The 18,208-nt window shown below is 37.9% G+C and overlaps 1 protein-coding gene across 2 annotated transcripts in view; it reads left to right on the top strand.

Moving 5' to 3' along the window:
- Positions 1-18,208, top strand: part of LOC124805013 (coatomer subunit beta) — a 122,038-nt gene that overhangs the window by 71,352 nt on the left and 32,478 nt on the right. For both annotated transcript variants that reach the window (XM_047265416.1, XM_047265417.1), the window contains exon 11: positions 2,154-2,293. In XM_047265416.1, coding sequence (XP_047121372.1) covers positions 2,154-2,293 — 140 coding nt within the window. The remainder of the gene's footprint in view (positions 1-2,153; positions 2,294-18,208) is intronic.

Raw genomic sequence — 18,208 nt, 5'->3', positions numbered from 1 at the left:
AGAAGCATGAATAAATGCTACAGTCTCCCACTCGACAATGATGTTCTTTATGGTTTTCGGTGCCTCAAATGTGTTACTGTATGAGAAAATCCAAAACTTAGTATTATACTACATTTCATTCAGAATCCCACAAAATAGATTTTTCTGTCAGTATAAGTATAACTTATATTGATGTCCAATGTAATTGTACTATATAGTGAGTGATTTGGCATATCTGTGGACTGTGCCACCATCTAGCAGGATTTATGCCAAGCGAACGTAGATAAGTCTGCTGCAGTGTGCTACCTCCTGATGGCATTGACGTAAACTTGTACGAGGGCGGATCAATTATAAACGGGATTTTATTTTGCATTTAAATTCATTTATTGAAAAACTTAAGGCAATTATTATTTATTTTTCCGCATATTCTTCTGCTTTGGAAATGCATTTGTTCCAGCATGTGGGCAGCTTTTTGACACCCTCATCATAAAAAGAACTGGGCCGTGTCACCAGCCAGTTGCACACAAAGTCTTCCACACTCTTGTCATCTTAAATCGTCGCCCTCCTAGAGCTTCTGTAAGCAGTCCAAATAAATGGAAATCGCAGGGCAATAATCCCGGGCTGTAATTAGAGTGTACTCCAGTGCATTTCTTGTAGCTTGAAGACAGACAGAGCTGCAGTATGGGGTCACACATTGCCATGGATGAGGTTGACCTGTTGAATTGATCGGTCTCGTCTTTTGTGGCGATATACAACTCTAGCCTTGTTCAACAGTTTGCAGTAGTAAGCAGCTTTGATTGTGCATCACTCACGCAAAAAATCAATTAGCAAAATGCCTCGCTGATCGAAAAAAATGCTTGAAAGAACCTTGCCAGCCGATAGTCGAGTCTTGGCTTTCACTGGTGCGGCCTCCTGTTTCTCTTCTGCCACTCCTTACTGGCTTATTTGGATTCTGGAGGGTAGTGGTGAACCCATGTTTCGCCGCAGGTGACGATCTGACTCAAAAAATGCATCACCTTCTTCCGCAAACCTTGCTGTAAGCCTCTGACAGACCTCCAAATGTCTCAATTTCAGATTTTTGGTCAAAAGTTTAGGGATCCATCTGGAAAACACTTTACGGAACTGTAGGTCATTTTTGATGATTGCTTGACAGCTCTCATAACTGACTTCGACTTTTTGTGCAATTTCTGATACTCTCGCCCGTCGATAGCCATCAATAATGTCTTTAACTGCACAAATGTTTTTGTCTGTAATGCTGGTACAAGGATGGTGATCGTGTTGCTGATTTTACACACGTTCTTTTCCTTCCTTGAACTTTTTATGCTGGGAAAAAACACACATCCTTGATAATGTTTTGTCACCAAACTATTCAATCAATCTTCGGCAAATTTCTGCTGCAGTAACTCCTTCACGAGCAAGAAATTTGATAATTATGCATTGCGCAATGTAGGGGTGCACTTGTTTTACTTATACATTGTGAGTGAAGCATAGCAGAAGCACAGGGATGTTCAGGAACAAAAATCCCGTTTATATTTGATCCCCCCTCGTAGTTGAGTGGTAAGGGCTATCAGTGCACGCCGTGAATTGTGCAGATTGTTTATGAAATGTGTTTGTTTTTGGCCCATAAGGCAATTACGTCACGTCAGTTGCGTGTGTGTGTGGAAGATCTGTAAAATGTGCACAAGTGAAGGTGTGCTCGTGACCATGATGCCAAGTTTCACCGAGTGTAGAGGAGCATTGTAGCACAGTGCAGTAGATTTAGTGCCATGTATTTCAGATACTGCATCTACATTACATTTAACAGCATCTAAAGAAAAATAACCAATAAATCCTCAAGATGTGAAAAGTTAGTGTGTTCACGTGCTCTTGTACTCGAATGCTACAACCACCACTGGTTTACACTATGCTGAGAACCTCCAGCTAGTGTTGATGTTGGTAGACTGCGAGGATGTCGTTGTTGCCAGCACAAGTCTCACCGTATAAGGACAGGCTTATGTTATCTTTTCAGGTAAATCAATGTGTGACCAAGACTAATAATTCTTTAGGTTATTTAGGTATTGGAATTACTGTTCTCCTCCAAAGATCCAAGTTGCCCCATAACGTGAAGAACTCTTTACTGCAGAATTAGTATGTTGATTGTTGAGAGTTAATCATTTACCTCATTCATCTCCTAGATCCCGATTGTGGAGGATGAATTGCGCAGGGCAGCTGGTGAGAAGGTGGATGATGAAACAGTGCAGGCTCAAGTGCCTGTTCAGAAGCTTGTGACACCTGATGGCACATATGCTACACAATCAGCATTTAACACTGCAAGGTAAATGTCCTTTGTTTACTGATAATACTGATCCAACAGTTAAATTATATATGTCTGCTGCAGAGAACTGTTCTTGATAGTTTATGTATATTGTCCACATAAATTAGACTCGAGCTCTTATAGGAGAAAGAGATAATTATACTAAATACGAGAAGCGTCCATGATCAACACATGAATTTTTAAGGCATTAAATAGCTTAAACTTTATTATATATTCTGTAGAAATGAAATAGTGTATAAAAAACAATAGTCCATTAACAGTTTGCCAGAAAAATCTCATGATCAAATAATGTACACCATATAAAAATGCTGTTTGTTTTTGGGGGCCAGAACATATATCATCCAAAATTTACATCAGAATGAAAGTGCAGCAAGGAGACAATTATTTAAGTAAACAGATAGTGTATGAAGAATTTGAAAAATTAAGGAAGTACTAGAGATTTTGTGCAAGAGATTTTGTTAGCACTGAATGGTGGAATCAGAGTAGAAGACAAGTGTGCCTGTGAATGAGACAGTGAAACAGCAGATCAGCTAGTGACTCCATGCCATAACATACATCATTGTTGATGACACTGTCATGAAGGACTGGAAAGTAGGGACAGTTAATAGTGGAAGCACCCAAATTTGAAGAAAAAATTCAAGGCAATGACAATTTATGAGAGAGTCGTGTTAATCTTTTGGGACATCAAGGTGCACTGATGCAATTTGAAGAGAAGTAAAAAAGTAAAGCAGTCATCAACCAGAATATTGTTTTGAACACCACAGTGCTTTACTAGTCATGGCCCTGTTGGATGTAGTACATTGTTGCCCTCCTCTGACTTTTGCACTGTCTCATGCAACCAGGTATAAGACAATCTACAGTTCAGCATGTATCACGGACCATGCTGCAACTCAGCTTTCCTTACATCGCTAAACCTTGCCATAGGTGAAAGAAGTGATAAGTGACAGGTAAGTCTAGTATTGACAAGAGAGAAGGTACAAACTGCGATTAGTGGTTTTCTACAGTGGCATCTTGGTAAGTCAATTTATGCAGCTGCACTAACATATCTGGCATAAAAGATACACTGAAAATATGATTTGAAACTACATTATTCCTTTAGGTTGAGACTTGTTTTTGGTATGTAACATAATCTGTCAACCTGTGTTACTATCAGTTCCCGTAGGAAGATGATTTTATTGGAGTTTAGCAGCACTGCTGCTATGGAGGCCACAAATACATGTCTTCTTCATCCGCGTAAATAATTTATGACTCAAGGACATAACTCACTGAGTAGTCCAAGCATTGAGCCATCAACAGGCACACAAAAAAGAATGAAAAGTTCACTAGCTTTCAGGTGAATACTTTAATGAACTGGAGTACACATATGTGTGCATTTAAATACTTTAAAGGAGACAACTCACTGAATTGAATTGTAGAAGTGTTAATCATTGACAGGCACATTCTTTTTTGTGCACTTATCAATAGTTCATTACTTCTACTATCCAGTGCGTTCTCTCCTGTACTCTTACATCTTTATCTTCTGCCAGGACATTTCTTACTGCATCTCTTCTTGATTTATTCATGATGATTTGGGAAAATAGATATACTTTTATATTCTTGCAATTAGAGTGCTTAGTTGCTGTAAAACCTTGGTGTGATCATCATCATCATTAACTGTTCATAAAAAAACCTTTCCATGTAAATGCAATTTGAAAGGCAAAAACTGCATTTTCCAAGAAAAACAAAATGGACATTCTCACAGAAAACTTTGGGATAAACTCTAGTGCCCGATTCCACTCGTCAGCTTTGAGGAATGACGTCATACTAGAGGCACGGATGCTGCAGATGATATTTGTAAACAAAGGAATGTAGCATACAATGAAATTAACAATCACAATTCATGTGATTATTAACTTAGCCACAAATTATGTCGAAATGAATTGGAGATAACAGAAATAAATAAGAACATAGCAAAATAGAAGTATATATGTGTGTGTGAAATAAATTACTGTCTTAATTTATGTGAGTAAGGGTACCTCAGAGAACCTTTACATTCCATAACAATATAGTGTATGGTGAAGTAGTAATATTATAAAATAAGGTTAATAATAATAATAGTAATAATAATAATAATAATAATAATTGGAGTCATACCACACAATATCCACCAGTACATTAACGCAATACAGCTACATCCAAATGTATATATACAACTACAGAAATCTGTAATTAATATATCAATATAAATTAATGATATCAATATAATAATGAAATCTGTAATTATTGATACATATTCAATTACCCAAAAGTTCCTAAATGCAGTGTAACATATACCGTACAGTTAAAAGGAAGTCACGCTTGATCAAGGTCCGTGTCACTTTCCATTTTTAACCAGACATAACGTCTGAGAAAGGAAAGAAATAATAATAATTGAATCTATGGAGGCTATCGCGGGAAAGTGAGGGGTTTGGGCAGGGAGAAACTAAAATTTAAAATAACAGTGGGGAAAAAGAAACAAATTGTAACCTATATAAAACAGGAGAATGAAACATGGAAAAACCAACACAGAAATCCTTAAAAAAAGCCAGTACACAAATAACGAGAATTCACTAGAAAGTAACTAATATTGGAGTTGGTAACTAGACTTGACCTACATATACATTAATTCTATTTACCAATTGCAATATTAATTACTTTTTCACAGCAATTCAGGAAGCAACTGCAAATGCAGAAATCCTATTACATTTCAGTGCACACACTGCAAAAATGATCTAAATAATGAACCATGCTATCGTTGGAATCAGTAACTAGAATTGACCTGTACATGTTGTCAATTCTAGTTACCAATTCCAGCCGTTCAATGGTTCATAATTTTGGACATGTCTGCAGTACGTGTGTAGGATTGCTAGAGTTCTTATTGATCTGTGAACTCCTGCGAAAAAGTAACAAGTATTGTAGGAACCGACTCACAAGATATTTTTTCTTTTTCTTGGTAGTGAAGAGAATAATACTAAACGTAGAAATCCTGTAACACTGTAGTGCACACACTTGTTCCAAAAATGGTCTAAGTAATGAACTGTGGAATGGTTGGAATTGATAACTAGAACTAACTGATATAGCTTGATTCTAGTTACCGATTCCAGTATTTGTTTCTTTGTCACAGAGTTCAAAGAGCAATTATAAATGCAGAAATCCTATTATTAGTCCAAACACCTGCTGAAAAAATGATCTAAATAATGAACCATGGTTGATATTGGTATTTAGGACTGACCCATATAAGTTAATTGTAGTTACCGATTGCAGTCTTTGTTATTTTTTGTGAATTTTCGTTATTTGTGTACAGGCTTTTCTAACTATTTATTTCATTTTACCATTTTAGTTTCTGCTCGCCAAAACCCACCACTTTACCGCGATAGCCCTGTTAGATTTAATAGTCATCATTAAATCGCTATTTCATAATATTACATCCTCACCATGTGCTATACTCTGATGTATTTAAAAATTGTCTGTAATTTTCTCACTTACATAAATTGCAATGATATTTACTTCAGATGTGTATATTTCTCTTTTTCTGTTCTTATTTATTTTCATTACCGCCAAATCTTTTCGATATAATTTGTGGCTAAGTAACTAATCACATGAGCTGTGATTTTAATTGTATTGCGTAGACCATATATAACAATGGTCTATGTTTTATTGTATGTTACATTCATTTGTTTAAGAATATGATCAGTTGCTTTCAAACATCGCCTCTATGTCGCGTCTTTTGCCTTACATATGAAGTCGTTGCTGAAAGCTGATGGGTGGAATCTTACACTAGAACTGACCCAAACTTTGAGTTCAAGATATTTGCAGAGCGCAAAATTGTGTGCTGTAGTCTCATTGAAATTACTTTCTGATTGATACTTTATACCCTGAACCTTAGTTCCTGCATTGCTCTCATTGTTATACATGAACTGTCCGCTGTTGCCAGTGCGCCGTTATAAAATGTAATATATCTAAAAATAAAGATGCTGTAACTTACCAAACGAAAGCGTTGGTATGTTGATAGGAGACAATAAAAAACACACAAACACACACACAAATTTTAAGCTTTCGCAACCCACAGTTGCTTCATCAGGAAAGAGGGAAGGAGAGGGAAAGACGAAAGGATGTGGGCTTTAAGAGAGAGGGTAAGGAGTCATTCCAATCCCGGGAGCGGAAAGACTTACCTTAGGGGGAAAAAGGGACAGGTATGCACACACACACACACACACACACACACACACACACACACACACCATGTATGTGTGTGTGTGTGTCTACATCTACATTTATACTCCGCAAGCCACCCAACGGTGTGTGGCGGAGGGCAGTTTACGTGCCACTGTCATTACCTCCCTTTTCTGTTCCAGTCGCGTATGGTTTGCGGGAAGAACGACTGTCTGAAAGCCTCCATGTGCACTCGAATCTCTCTAATTTTACATTCGTGATCTCCTCGGAAGGTATAAGTAGGGGGAAGCAATATATTCGATACCTCATCCAGAAACGCATCCTCTCGAAACCTGGACAGCAAGCTACACCGCGATGCAGAGCACCTCTCTTGCAGAGTCTGCCACTTGAGTTTGCTAAACATCTCCGTAACGCTATCACGGTTACCAAATAACCCTGTGACGAAATGCGCTGCTCTTCTTTGGATCTTCTCTATCTCCTCCGTCAACCCGATCTGGTACAGATCCCACACTGATGAGCAATACTCAAGTATAGGTCCGAACGAGTGTTTTGTAAGCCACCTCCTTTGTTGATGGACTACATTTTCTAAGGACTCTCCCAATGAATCTCAACCTGGCACCCGCCTTACCAACAATTAATTTTATATGATCATTCCACTTCAAATCGTTCCGCACGCATACTCCCAGATATTTTACAGAAGTAACTGCTACCAGTGTTTGTTCCGCTATCATATAATCATGCAATAAAGGGTCCTTCTTTCTATGTATTCGCAATACATTACATTTGTCTATGTTAAGGGTCAGTTGCCACTCCCTGGACCAAGTGCCTATCCGCTGCAGATCTTCCTGCATTTCGCTACAATTTTCTAATGCTGCATCTTCTCTGTATACTACAGCATCATCCGCGAAAAGCCGCATGGAACTTCCGACACTATCTACTAGGTCATTTATATATATTGTGAAAAGCAATGGTCCTATAACACTCCACTGTGGCACGCCAGAGGTTACTGTAACGTCTGTAGACGTCTCTCCATTGATAACAACATGCTGTGTTCTGTTTGCTAAAAACTCTTCAATCCAGCCACACAGCTGGTCTGATATTCCGTAGGCTCTTACTTTGTTTATCAGGCGACAGTGCGGAACTGTATCGAACGCCTTCCGGAAGTCAAAGAAAATAGCATCTACCTGGGAGCCTGTATCTAATATTTTGTGGGTCTCATGAACAAATAAAGCGAGTTGGGTCTCACACGATCGCTGTTTCCGGAATCCATGTTGATTCCTACAGAGTAGATTCTGGGTTTCCAAAAAGACATGATACGCGAGTATATGTGGTGTGGTATAATTATAATGAAAAATGGTACAGATTTCACCACATGGAAAAGCAAGATAACAGACGTAAAAAACTTTCATGTTTGCACTGTTCAGATTCACAACATAAAGGTTGATATCTGACCCTCAGTAAGGAATATGCCACTCTTTGGCTCTAATGCACATTTTGCAAAATGGTTCAAATGGCTCTGAGCACTGTGGGACTCAACGTCTGAGGTCATTAGTCCCCACATTTTGCACCTGTTGTTCATACTGGCTGCCAAATTTTTGAGGAGTCTTTGCGGGATATTGTCCCACTGCTGTTTCAAGCTAGTGTTCATTTCTTGCATGGCATGGGAGGGTTCATTGAGAAAGACATCTGCCAAGAACATCCCAGGCATGCTGTATAGGGTTCAGGTCCAGAGAGTAAATAGGCCATTCCATAAGTTCAGTATCTTCACTTTCTAGTGTGTCCGACACCTCAGCGTTACTATGGGGGCGGTCATTGTCATCCATAAACAGAAAGTCGGGACCTACTGCACCCCTAAACAAATGCACATGATCCAGAATAATCTCCCTGCAATAGCACTGTGCTGTAACAGTACCTCACACAAAAATATGCAGCCGTGTTTGACCGTTGTGCATAATGCCTGCCCACACCGTGTAATGCATAGGCCATGCTGATGACATTCATGAACATTCTGCGGTGTGTAATGTCCTCCTCCGCCACCTCCTGCTCTCTCTCTCTCTCTCTCTCTCTCTCTCTCTCTCTCTCTCTCTCTCTCACACACACACACACACACACACACACACACACACACTCGCCACTAACTGGCCAGAATCACTCATCACTGTGGTGCAGTATTCATCAGAGAGAACATCACCTGGAACACTGTTGCTGACCCCAATCAACATGTTCTCTACACAAACGAACTCCTTCCCAGCAATGGCATGGTTGAAGTGAGATGCATTTAACAGGCTTTTGAGCATACAAAGCAGCCTGATTTAATTGCTGTGAAATGGTTCTAGGAGAGACATGTGAACCAGTAGCGGTTGCAAGATCTGCAGCAGTCTGCCTAGGAGTGAGATGTCTGTCTCTTTTGACCACTATGGCTATGTATTGATCCTCTTAAAATGTCGTGATCCATCTGTGACCACTGACATGTTTTCACATCGCATTTCCACCTTCAGCGGCCCATTTTTAATCACGAAATGACACTTTTGGACACAGCCGTTACTTTGGCCACAGTAGTGACTCTTTGCCCAGCTTCAAGTCATCCAACTGGTCGTCCATGATCGTAAGCGCACAAATATCATGAACTGTTGAATGCATGCAGTGTGTTCATGCACAGGCTTCGCAGCAGTTAACATGACCCATTCTCTACATTTCATTTTGCTATCAGATGTCAGTTGTTCCTTAGTCTTAGTAAGTGTCAGTTGTTGCTTAGCAATTCTCAAGCAGTATATTAACTGAGGTGCAGCTGACAACAATGTAGCAACGTATGACAAATATCAAATGACAATTCATTTTAATAAGCGTGAGCAGAAAGCCTGCTGGAAGAATGTTGTATGTTGTTGTAAATGAACTAGTATATAATCTTCAAAATATTAGGGTACATATTTACTGTACAAATCAGTTAACACTGTCTAAAAATGACGACCATCAGAGACTATCATAGTTATTTAACTTTGAGGTAATATGTTACTGCTTACAGGGAGCAGTTACTGTCAATGAGCTGTGTAGTCTGTTATATTTTGGAAATGTGGGTTAACTAACAGTTTTTAATTATGAATGTAGAGATTACTCATTAACCCAGCTATTGTGCAGTCTTCAACCAGCAAAGAACAAGTGTCTCACATTTGTAAATGATACAGAATTTATGTGATTATCAGCTGTATGACACGGTTTAATCCCTGTAATACCCATTCAGCTACCAACCAGTATTTGAATGTTTTTCTTCCCTTCCCCTTTTTTAAAAAAGTCATCTTCTGGCTGGTTTCAGGCAGCTCACAATAAATTCCTCTCCTTTGCTAGCCCCCATGTCCTCAATTATTTGTTGGATGTTTTCCATTGTCTATCTTCTCCTACAGTTTCCATCCTCTACAGCGTCTTATAGTACCACGGAGGTTATTTCTGGTGTCATTAACACGCCTCCTATCATTCTGTCTTTTCTCATCATATGTTCCTTTCTCTTTCAGTTCTGTGGAGGACCTCCTCGTTCCTTATCTTTTCAGTCCACCTAATATCCACCATTCTTATGTAGCATCAGATTTCAGATGCTTTAATTATCTCGTGTTCTGGTTTTCCCACAATCCATGATACCCTACCATACAATGCTGTAATCCAAATGTACATTCTTAGAAATTTCTTCCTCAGATTAAGGCCTGTGTTTGATACCGGCAGACTTCTCTTGGTCAGGAATGTCATCTTTCCCTTTGCTGACCTGCTTGTTTTGTCTGTCTTGGTTCACCCGTGTTAGGTTATTTCCTTCCCAAGGCAGCAGGCTGCCTTAATTTCATCTACTTTGTCATCATCAGTTTCAACAAGTTTCTTGCCATTCCCATTTCTTCTGTTTCTCGTGGCTCTTGTTGTTTTTCTAGTTTACTGTCAGTGCATATTCTGTACTCATTTTACTGTTCATTACATTCAACAGATCCTGTAATTCATCTTCACTTTCACTTTCACTGAGAATGGCAATGACATCATCAAATATTATCATTGACATTCTTTCACCTTGAATTTTAATCCCACTCTTGAACCTTTTATTTCTGTTGTTGCTTCTTCGATGTTGAGGCTGAATAGTAGGGATGAAAAACTGCATCCCTGTATTACACCCTTTTTAAATCTCAGCAGTTTGTTCTTCCCGTCTTATTGTTCCCTCATAGTTATTATACATATTGTATATTACCCATCTTACCTTAAAGCTTACTCCTGTTAGCTCAGAGTTTCGAACATCTCACACCATTTTATACTAAACACATTTTCTAAGTCAACAAATCCAATGAGTGTGTCTTGATTTGTCTGTAGTCTTGCTTGCATTGTCCAGCACAACGTCAGAACTGGCTCTCTGTTGCCACCACCTTTCTTAAAGCCAAACTGATCATTATCTAACAGAGCCTCAATTTTCTTTTCCATTCTTCTGTATATTGTTTTTATCGGCAGCTTGGATGCATGCTCTGAAAAGCTGATAGTGCGATAGTTCTCACACTTATCTACTCTTGCTTTGGAATTGTGTGGGTGATATTTTTCTGAAAGTCTGATGGTTCGTTGCCAGTCTCATGAGTTCTACACACCAACTTGAATACTCATTTGGTTGCCACTTCCCCCAAGGATTTTAGAAATTTCAATGGAATATTATCTATCTCTTCTGCTTTATTTGATCTCAAGTCTCCCAGAATTCTTTAAAATTCTGATTCTAATATTGGATCTCCTGTGTCTTTGATATCACTCCACTTTTTTCTTGTCATGTCATTAAACAGGTCCTCCCCCTGATAGAGGTCTCCAGTGTATTCTTTTCACCTATCCACTTTCACCTCTGCATTTATCAGCATAATTCCCATTGCATTCTTAATGTTAGCACCAGTGCTTTTAATTTCACTGGAAGTTGATTTTTTTTATTTATTTATTTATTTATTTTTATTTCTTCGTGTCTTGGCTGCCCTGCATTTCCTTTTTCTTTCACTCCAAAGGGATTTATATTTCTGTGTTTCTGTCTTTCCATGAACATTTTCGTACTTCCTTCTTTTGTCAATGAATTGAAGTAATTCTTTTATGAATATAATAGAGGGAAACATTCCACGTGGGAAAAGTATATCTAAAAACAAAGGTGATGAGACTTACCAAACAAAAGCGTTGGCAGGTCAACAGACACACAAACATACACACAAAATTCAAGCTTTCACAACAAATAGTTGCTTCATCAGGAAAGAGGGAAGGAGAGGGAAAGACAAAAGGATGTGGGTTTTAAGGGAGAGGGTAAGGAGTCATTCCAATCCCGGGAGCGGAAAGACTTACGTTAGGGGGAAAAAAGGACAGGTATACACTCGCGCGCGCGCACACACACATATCTGTGTCTGTGTCTGTGTCTGTGCGGATGGATATGTATGTGTGTGCGAGTGTATACCTGTCCTTTTTTCCCCCTAAGATAAGTCTTTCCGCTCCCGGGATTGGAATGACTCCTTACCCTCTCCCCTAAAATCCACATCCTTTCGTCTTTCCCTCTCCTTCCCTCTTTCCCGATGAAGCAACTGTTTGTTGCCAAAGCTTGAAGTAATCCTTTTGTTACACAAGGTTTTGTAGTAGTTACCTTCCTTTGCCTGTTTTTGTGTGTCCAACGTCTGTGATTGCCCTTTTTAGAGATGTCCATTTCTCCCCTGGTATTCCTTAATTCATTGTACAACAAACTAGAGGCAACTGGCATATTATGTGACCTGTCAAAGGTGCTTGACTGTGTGAATCACAGCATTATTTTAAGTAAATTAAAATATTATGGCGTCACTGGTAGTGCTGCAAAGTGGTTTCAGTCATATCTTACTAATAGAAAACAAAGGGTGTCATTACATAACACTCCAGCAATAGGCAATCAGACATCATCTGACTGGGAAGAAATTACATGTGGTGTTCCCCGAGGTTCCATACTAGGTCCACTACTGTTTCTTGTGTATATTAATGACCTATCATCTGTTATATTACCAGATGCCAAGTTTGTCTTATTTGCAGATGATACAAAAATTGCAATAAATAGTAAATCAAATATAAATTTAGAAAGGGCAGCTAATCAAATTTTTACTGACATTAATAAGTGGTTCATAGCCAATTCCCTGTCATTAAACTTTGAAAAGACCCCCTATATGCAGTTCAGAACTTCAAAGAGATTTCCTTCTGGTGTGTGTATAAAATATAACGACATGGAAATAGGAGAAGTTGAGAGTGTAAAATTCTTGGGATTACAACTTGATAATAAATTCAGTTGGGAGCAACGTACTAATGAACTGATAAAGCGCCTAAACAAGTTTGTGTTTGCAATGCAAATGATGTCAGACATAGGAGATATAAATGTAAAAAAACTGGCATATTTTGCTTATTTTCACTCCATTATGTCATATGGTATCATATTTTGGTGTAACTCCACAAACAGAGAAAAAATGTTTAGAGTACAGATGTGTATAATAAGAGTAATGAGTAGTGTAAATCCAAGAACATCATGTCGAAACCTATTCAAAGAATTGGGCATATTAACCACAGCTTCTCGGTATATTTATTCCTTAATGAAGTTTGTTGTAAATAATACATCTCTTTTTCCAACTAACTGCTTAGTACACAGTATCAATACTAGGAATAAGAACAATATACATAGAGGTTTAAAATCACTTACTCTTGCCCAGAAAGGAGTCCAGTATTCAGCAAAGCATATTTTCAATAAGTTACCAGCAACCATTAAGAGTTTAGTTTCAGACAAGGCACAATTTAAACATAATTTAAAAGAATTTTTGGTGGCCAACTCCTTCTACTCCATCCATGAGTTTCTCAACGTGTGCAGTAGACCATTTTAATGAAAATTTATTATACTTTAATTTTTGACAATACTTGTTTGTAACAGCCAAGTAACTTACTGTGTGAATGATGGATGTGGGGAAAGCAGATGTAAGTCTTAAGTCTGTAAATAGTGGAAGTTTAATTTTAAATCTTGTACATAATCTGACTGTTCTTAACTGAGGATCACTGAAATGAATAATTTACTTTCATTTTTGACAATACTTGGTTGTAATAGCCAAGAAACTAGCAAATGTCTGAATGATGGATTTAATGAAAGCAGATGTAAGTATTAAACTTGTAAATATTAGAAGTTTAAATTTAATTCATGCACATAATTTTACTGTTTATTCACTGAGGATCATTAAAATTAATGAAACTCAAGTTTTTCTAATTGCATTTTAGTAATGTGTTTATCTGACATGTTCCACACCCAGGAGGATTCCCTCTTTTATGGATCTATGGAATGAATAATTAATCTATTCTAATCGCACTGTCCGCATATTTAGCAAATGCCAAACGCATCTCACCATTCCTCAGTAATTCAGTATTTTTCATAGTCATTAAATATTCAGTTACTTCCATAACTTGAGATTGATGAGAGAGGCACTGAAAGAAAAATGTAGTACCCTCTAATGGAGAGGTGAAAAACATGATACCCACGTTGCTGCACCCCCCCAGCTTTATAATTTGTTTGGCTTATTGTATTTATATTATTGTTTTTTAATTTAACCAAACATGTAACTCACGCTAACTCATGGAGTGACCTTGCAGCTTAGCACTTTCTTCTACCAACCCTTTCTGCCACCAACCCTTTCTGCCACCAGCCCTTTCTGCCACCAGCCCTTTATGCCGCCAGCCCTTTATGCTGCTAGCACTTTATGCCGCCAGCACTTTCTCCCACCAACCCTTTGAATTGTGCAACTGCCATACAGCTGAAAAAAGATATTAACTGTACTGAACTTTGTTAGCACCATGCCCTATTGTAATTTTCCCTGACAGCTCATTTGGACATGTGAGCTCTGGCTGTGCATTTCTTTGCTGTATTCAGGTGCAAACTAACTCCCTCATGTGATGGGAAATATCATGAACTGGTTGCAACTCTTTTGTAGTGTCCATTTCAGTACAAGGCATAAATTAACTCCAAATCCTATAACCATGTGTGTGATTCATGGTCTGGTATTTGGGCCAAATGTGATTATTATGAGCCTGACCTGTGGTACGACAGTAGTGACTTGAGATATGCCCCACCACACACAGCACAAGCCAGTCTTGTGATAGATTTTATTATCTCACTGTATAACACTCAATTACATGTTATTATTGGTCACATTTGCATGTTCTTTAATATTTAAGATTTATCTCCAGAAAATGTTTTTAAAACTTAAATATTGTGAATATAAAATGAGCATTACATTGATACTTCTGCTACCGACAGTGACAGTAGTGACTTCACACACCCTGTGTGACAAAAATGCAACCATTTAGTTGTTAAGGATGATACTGCTGACAAAGATTCTCAAGACTCAACGATTGGAGCCCTGGATTTGGAAAGAAACATGTAGTCCAAAAATCTGGAACTATACAATGACCCCTGGCATAAAAGAGGCAACCTTACATCTGGTAGGAGTAAATAAAAGAGAACGAGCTATATTTGATATAATATTTGATAACATGTTCTGTGAGAACATTGTAAGCAAGACTAACCAGTGCACAGAACAAATATGAACCAACCCAAAGAAAATACAAAGAATCAATAACAATTGGTTTCCTGTTGAGTGAAATGAAATTGAAAGATATTTTTCATTGTTCATAATAATGTTGCAGAGGAATAAAACCAAGAATTCACCTGAACTGATAATAGAGGGCTGTTACGGAAATACCCATGTTTAGAAAAACAGTGCCACTAAAAAGATATTTGCAAAGTACAAGATGTTTGCACTTCACAAATAATGATCTGGTTGCTAATACAGGCAAATTGAGCGAAATAGGACCTGTGACCAAGTATTTTAATCAAAAATTTAAAGTAACATATACAGCGAAACAGAATATTACAGCAAAACAGGATATTACTATTGATGAATATCTCATGAAATATAAGGGAAGCATATCTTACAGACAATTCAATCCATCAAAAAGGACACAGTTTGGTATTAAGTTTTACAAATTATGTGAGTCAGATTCAGTTTATTGCTATGGCTTTAAAATATATACACACCATAAAAAGATAAATTGTGATGGTAGTGCCTTTGAAAGTGTTGTCAAAGAGCCATCACAGTCGGTGTTACACAGAGGACACACTTTGTACCTAGATAATTGGTACTCTTCACCAAAACTATTTAAGACGCTATTGCACAGTTATAAAACAAGTGTGAAATGTAAATGCGAATAGAAAGAATATGCCAAAAGATTTCTGTAAAGTAAAATTAAAAGGGGGGATACAGAATGAGGAGCTGTAATCGAATAATTCCTGTAAAATGGAAAGATAACCAAGATGTTCAAATTATTATGACAAAAGATGAAACAGTAGGGATCATTACACAAGGGTCTAATTGTACTTTGAAATTGGGTTGTGTGTTGAGTACAGTAAGGGAATGATTGGAACTGATCAACAAGACCAAATACTAACAAGCTTCCCAATCAAGAGAAGACATGTGAAAGGACACTGAAAAATTATCTTTCTGTTCAATATTGATCTACTCAGTTCATGCATTTTACGCAACAAAATAAATGACATGAAAATTCAGAGTTACATTGATTATGAGACTGAAATAGCTGAATCATTACTGAAGCATATGCTAAAACCTGTTGGAACTTAAATCATAGGTTAAGGGGTTAAGGGAGAATTACCCTTGGTATAGCAGTTAAGTTCTAGATCCTAATCCAACATGGTACTGTGGATTTTAGGCAAAAATGATTTTCTCTTCTTTCTCTAGCATGTATTCAGGTGTGATTAAGCCATGGTGGCCTGAAATTTCTGGAGGATTTCAGGATGAAGTCAGTATTTGAATGGTTAGTAGTATATTTAGCTGACAGACTGTGTACAACTTATTTTGAAAAGATGGGGAGGATCAAAATTTAGGGAAGAATATGGGGTCTCGATGACCTCCATGCAGTTTCCTGACAGAGTTGTTGGAAAAGTAAATATTTTATGCGCATAGTGAGTCCAGACAATGACGATGAAAGTGATGAATCTCAATGGATTGGTAGTGACCTAAGACATCAAAAAGCCTTTCCTGGTTTGTCATGAAGATGTTTGTAAAGAAAGTGTTTTTCTTTAGGTCCTCAACTATTTTACTAAGTTAGTCATTAAAAATATAATTTAGGTCCAGTTTAAAGTTTTCTTTTTATTGTTTGGCTTGTTATTTGTTTCATGTTTACAACACTTCAAATGCCTTTCATTTTGTTGTTAGATTCCTTTACTAATTTATTATTGTATAATATCTTTGCTTATTGTATTTTTGTAGACTCTGCAGTAAAATGTACAGTACATTCTGAACATATTGTCTACTCCATAGTGTTTTTATATCATTTTTGATGTTGACCGATGATTTTATTTTGTCTCTTAGAATGAAGGTTAATTTTTATGTGCATAAAAAATGTGCACTTGCTATTATCTATCATTCTAAATATATCTTTTTATGATGTTTTTATTTTTCATTTCTTTAGTAAATTTACCGCCCCCCCCCCCCCCCACACACACACACACACACACACACGCACACACGCACACACACACACACACACACACACACACACACACACACACACACACACACACAGTTTCCCTTATTACTTATAATTTTTCCTATCAGTCTTCTGTGCAATATGTCATTTAATACCAATCTTGGTGCAATGAATATGTTTGTCAATCAAATCATGTTTCTATATTTAAAAACAAAGATGATGTGACTTACCATACGAAAGCGCTGGCAGGTCGATAGAAACACAAACAAACACATACATACACACAAAATTCTAGCTTTCGCAACCAATGGTTGCTTCGTCAGGAAAGAGGGAAGGAGAGGGAAAGACGAAAGGATGTGGGTTTTAAGGGAGAGGGTAAGGAGTCATTCCAATCCCGGGAGCGGAAAGACTTACCTTAGGGGGAAAAAAGGACAGGTATACACTCGCGCGCGCGCGCGCGTGCGCGCACACACACATATCCATCCGCACATACTCAGACACAGACACAAAATGTCTGCTTGTGTCTGTGTATGTGCAGATGGATATGTGTGTGTGTGCGCGAGTGTATACCTGTCCTTTTTTCCCCCTAAGGTAAGTCTTTTTCCCCCTAAGGTAAGTCTTTCCGCTCCCGGGATTGGAATGACTCCTTACCCTCTCCCTTAAAACCCACATCCTTTCATCTTTCCCTCTCCTTCCCTCTTTCCTGACGAAGCAACCATTGGTTGCGAAAGCTAGAATTTTGTGTGTATGTATGTGTTTGTTTGTGTTTCTATCGACCTGCCAGCACTTTCGTATGGTAAGTCACATCATCTTTATTTTTAAATATATTTTTCCCGCATGGAATGTTTCCCTCTATTATCTTTATTTTTAAATATATTTTTCCCGCATGGAATGTTTCCCTCTATTATATTCAAATCATGTTTCTAGTTTTACTGACAACCACCTCCTCATTGTGCAACAATTGATATGGGTTTGTCCCAGCATAAAAAAAAATTACCTTGTAGTATGAGTTATAACCTCTCCTCTCCCCCCCCCCCCCCTCCCGTTTTCCCCTTCTGTACTAGCAATTGATATGCAGTATAACTTTTAACATACATTGTGTACATTCCTTACACACAGAAATAAAATAGGCTATTTAATTTTTTTGTCGAGACTGCAGTTGTGCTGTACTTACCTGTTTGTGTTATCTTGTACATT

The sequence above is a fragment of the Schistocerca piceifrons genome, chromosome 7 (genome assembly GCF_021461385.2).
Source record: "Schistocerca piceifrons isolate TAMUIC-IGC-003096 chromosome 7, iqSchPice1.1, whole genome shotgun sequence".
In the NCBI taxonomy this organism is placed as follows: Eukaryota; Metazoa; Arthropoda; class Insecta; order Orthoptera; family Acrididae; genus Schistocerca; species Schistocerca piceifrons.
Note: the sequence above shows the minus strand (reverse complement) of the source record. Positions and strands in the feature narration are given on the sequence as shown.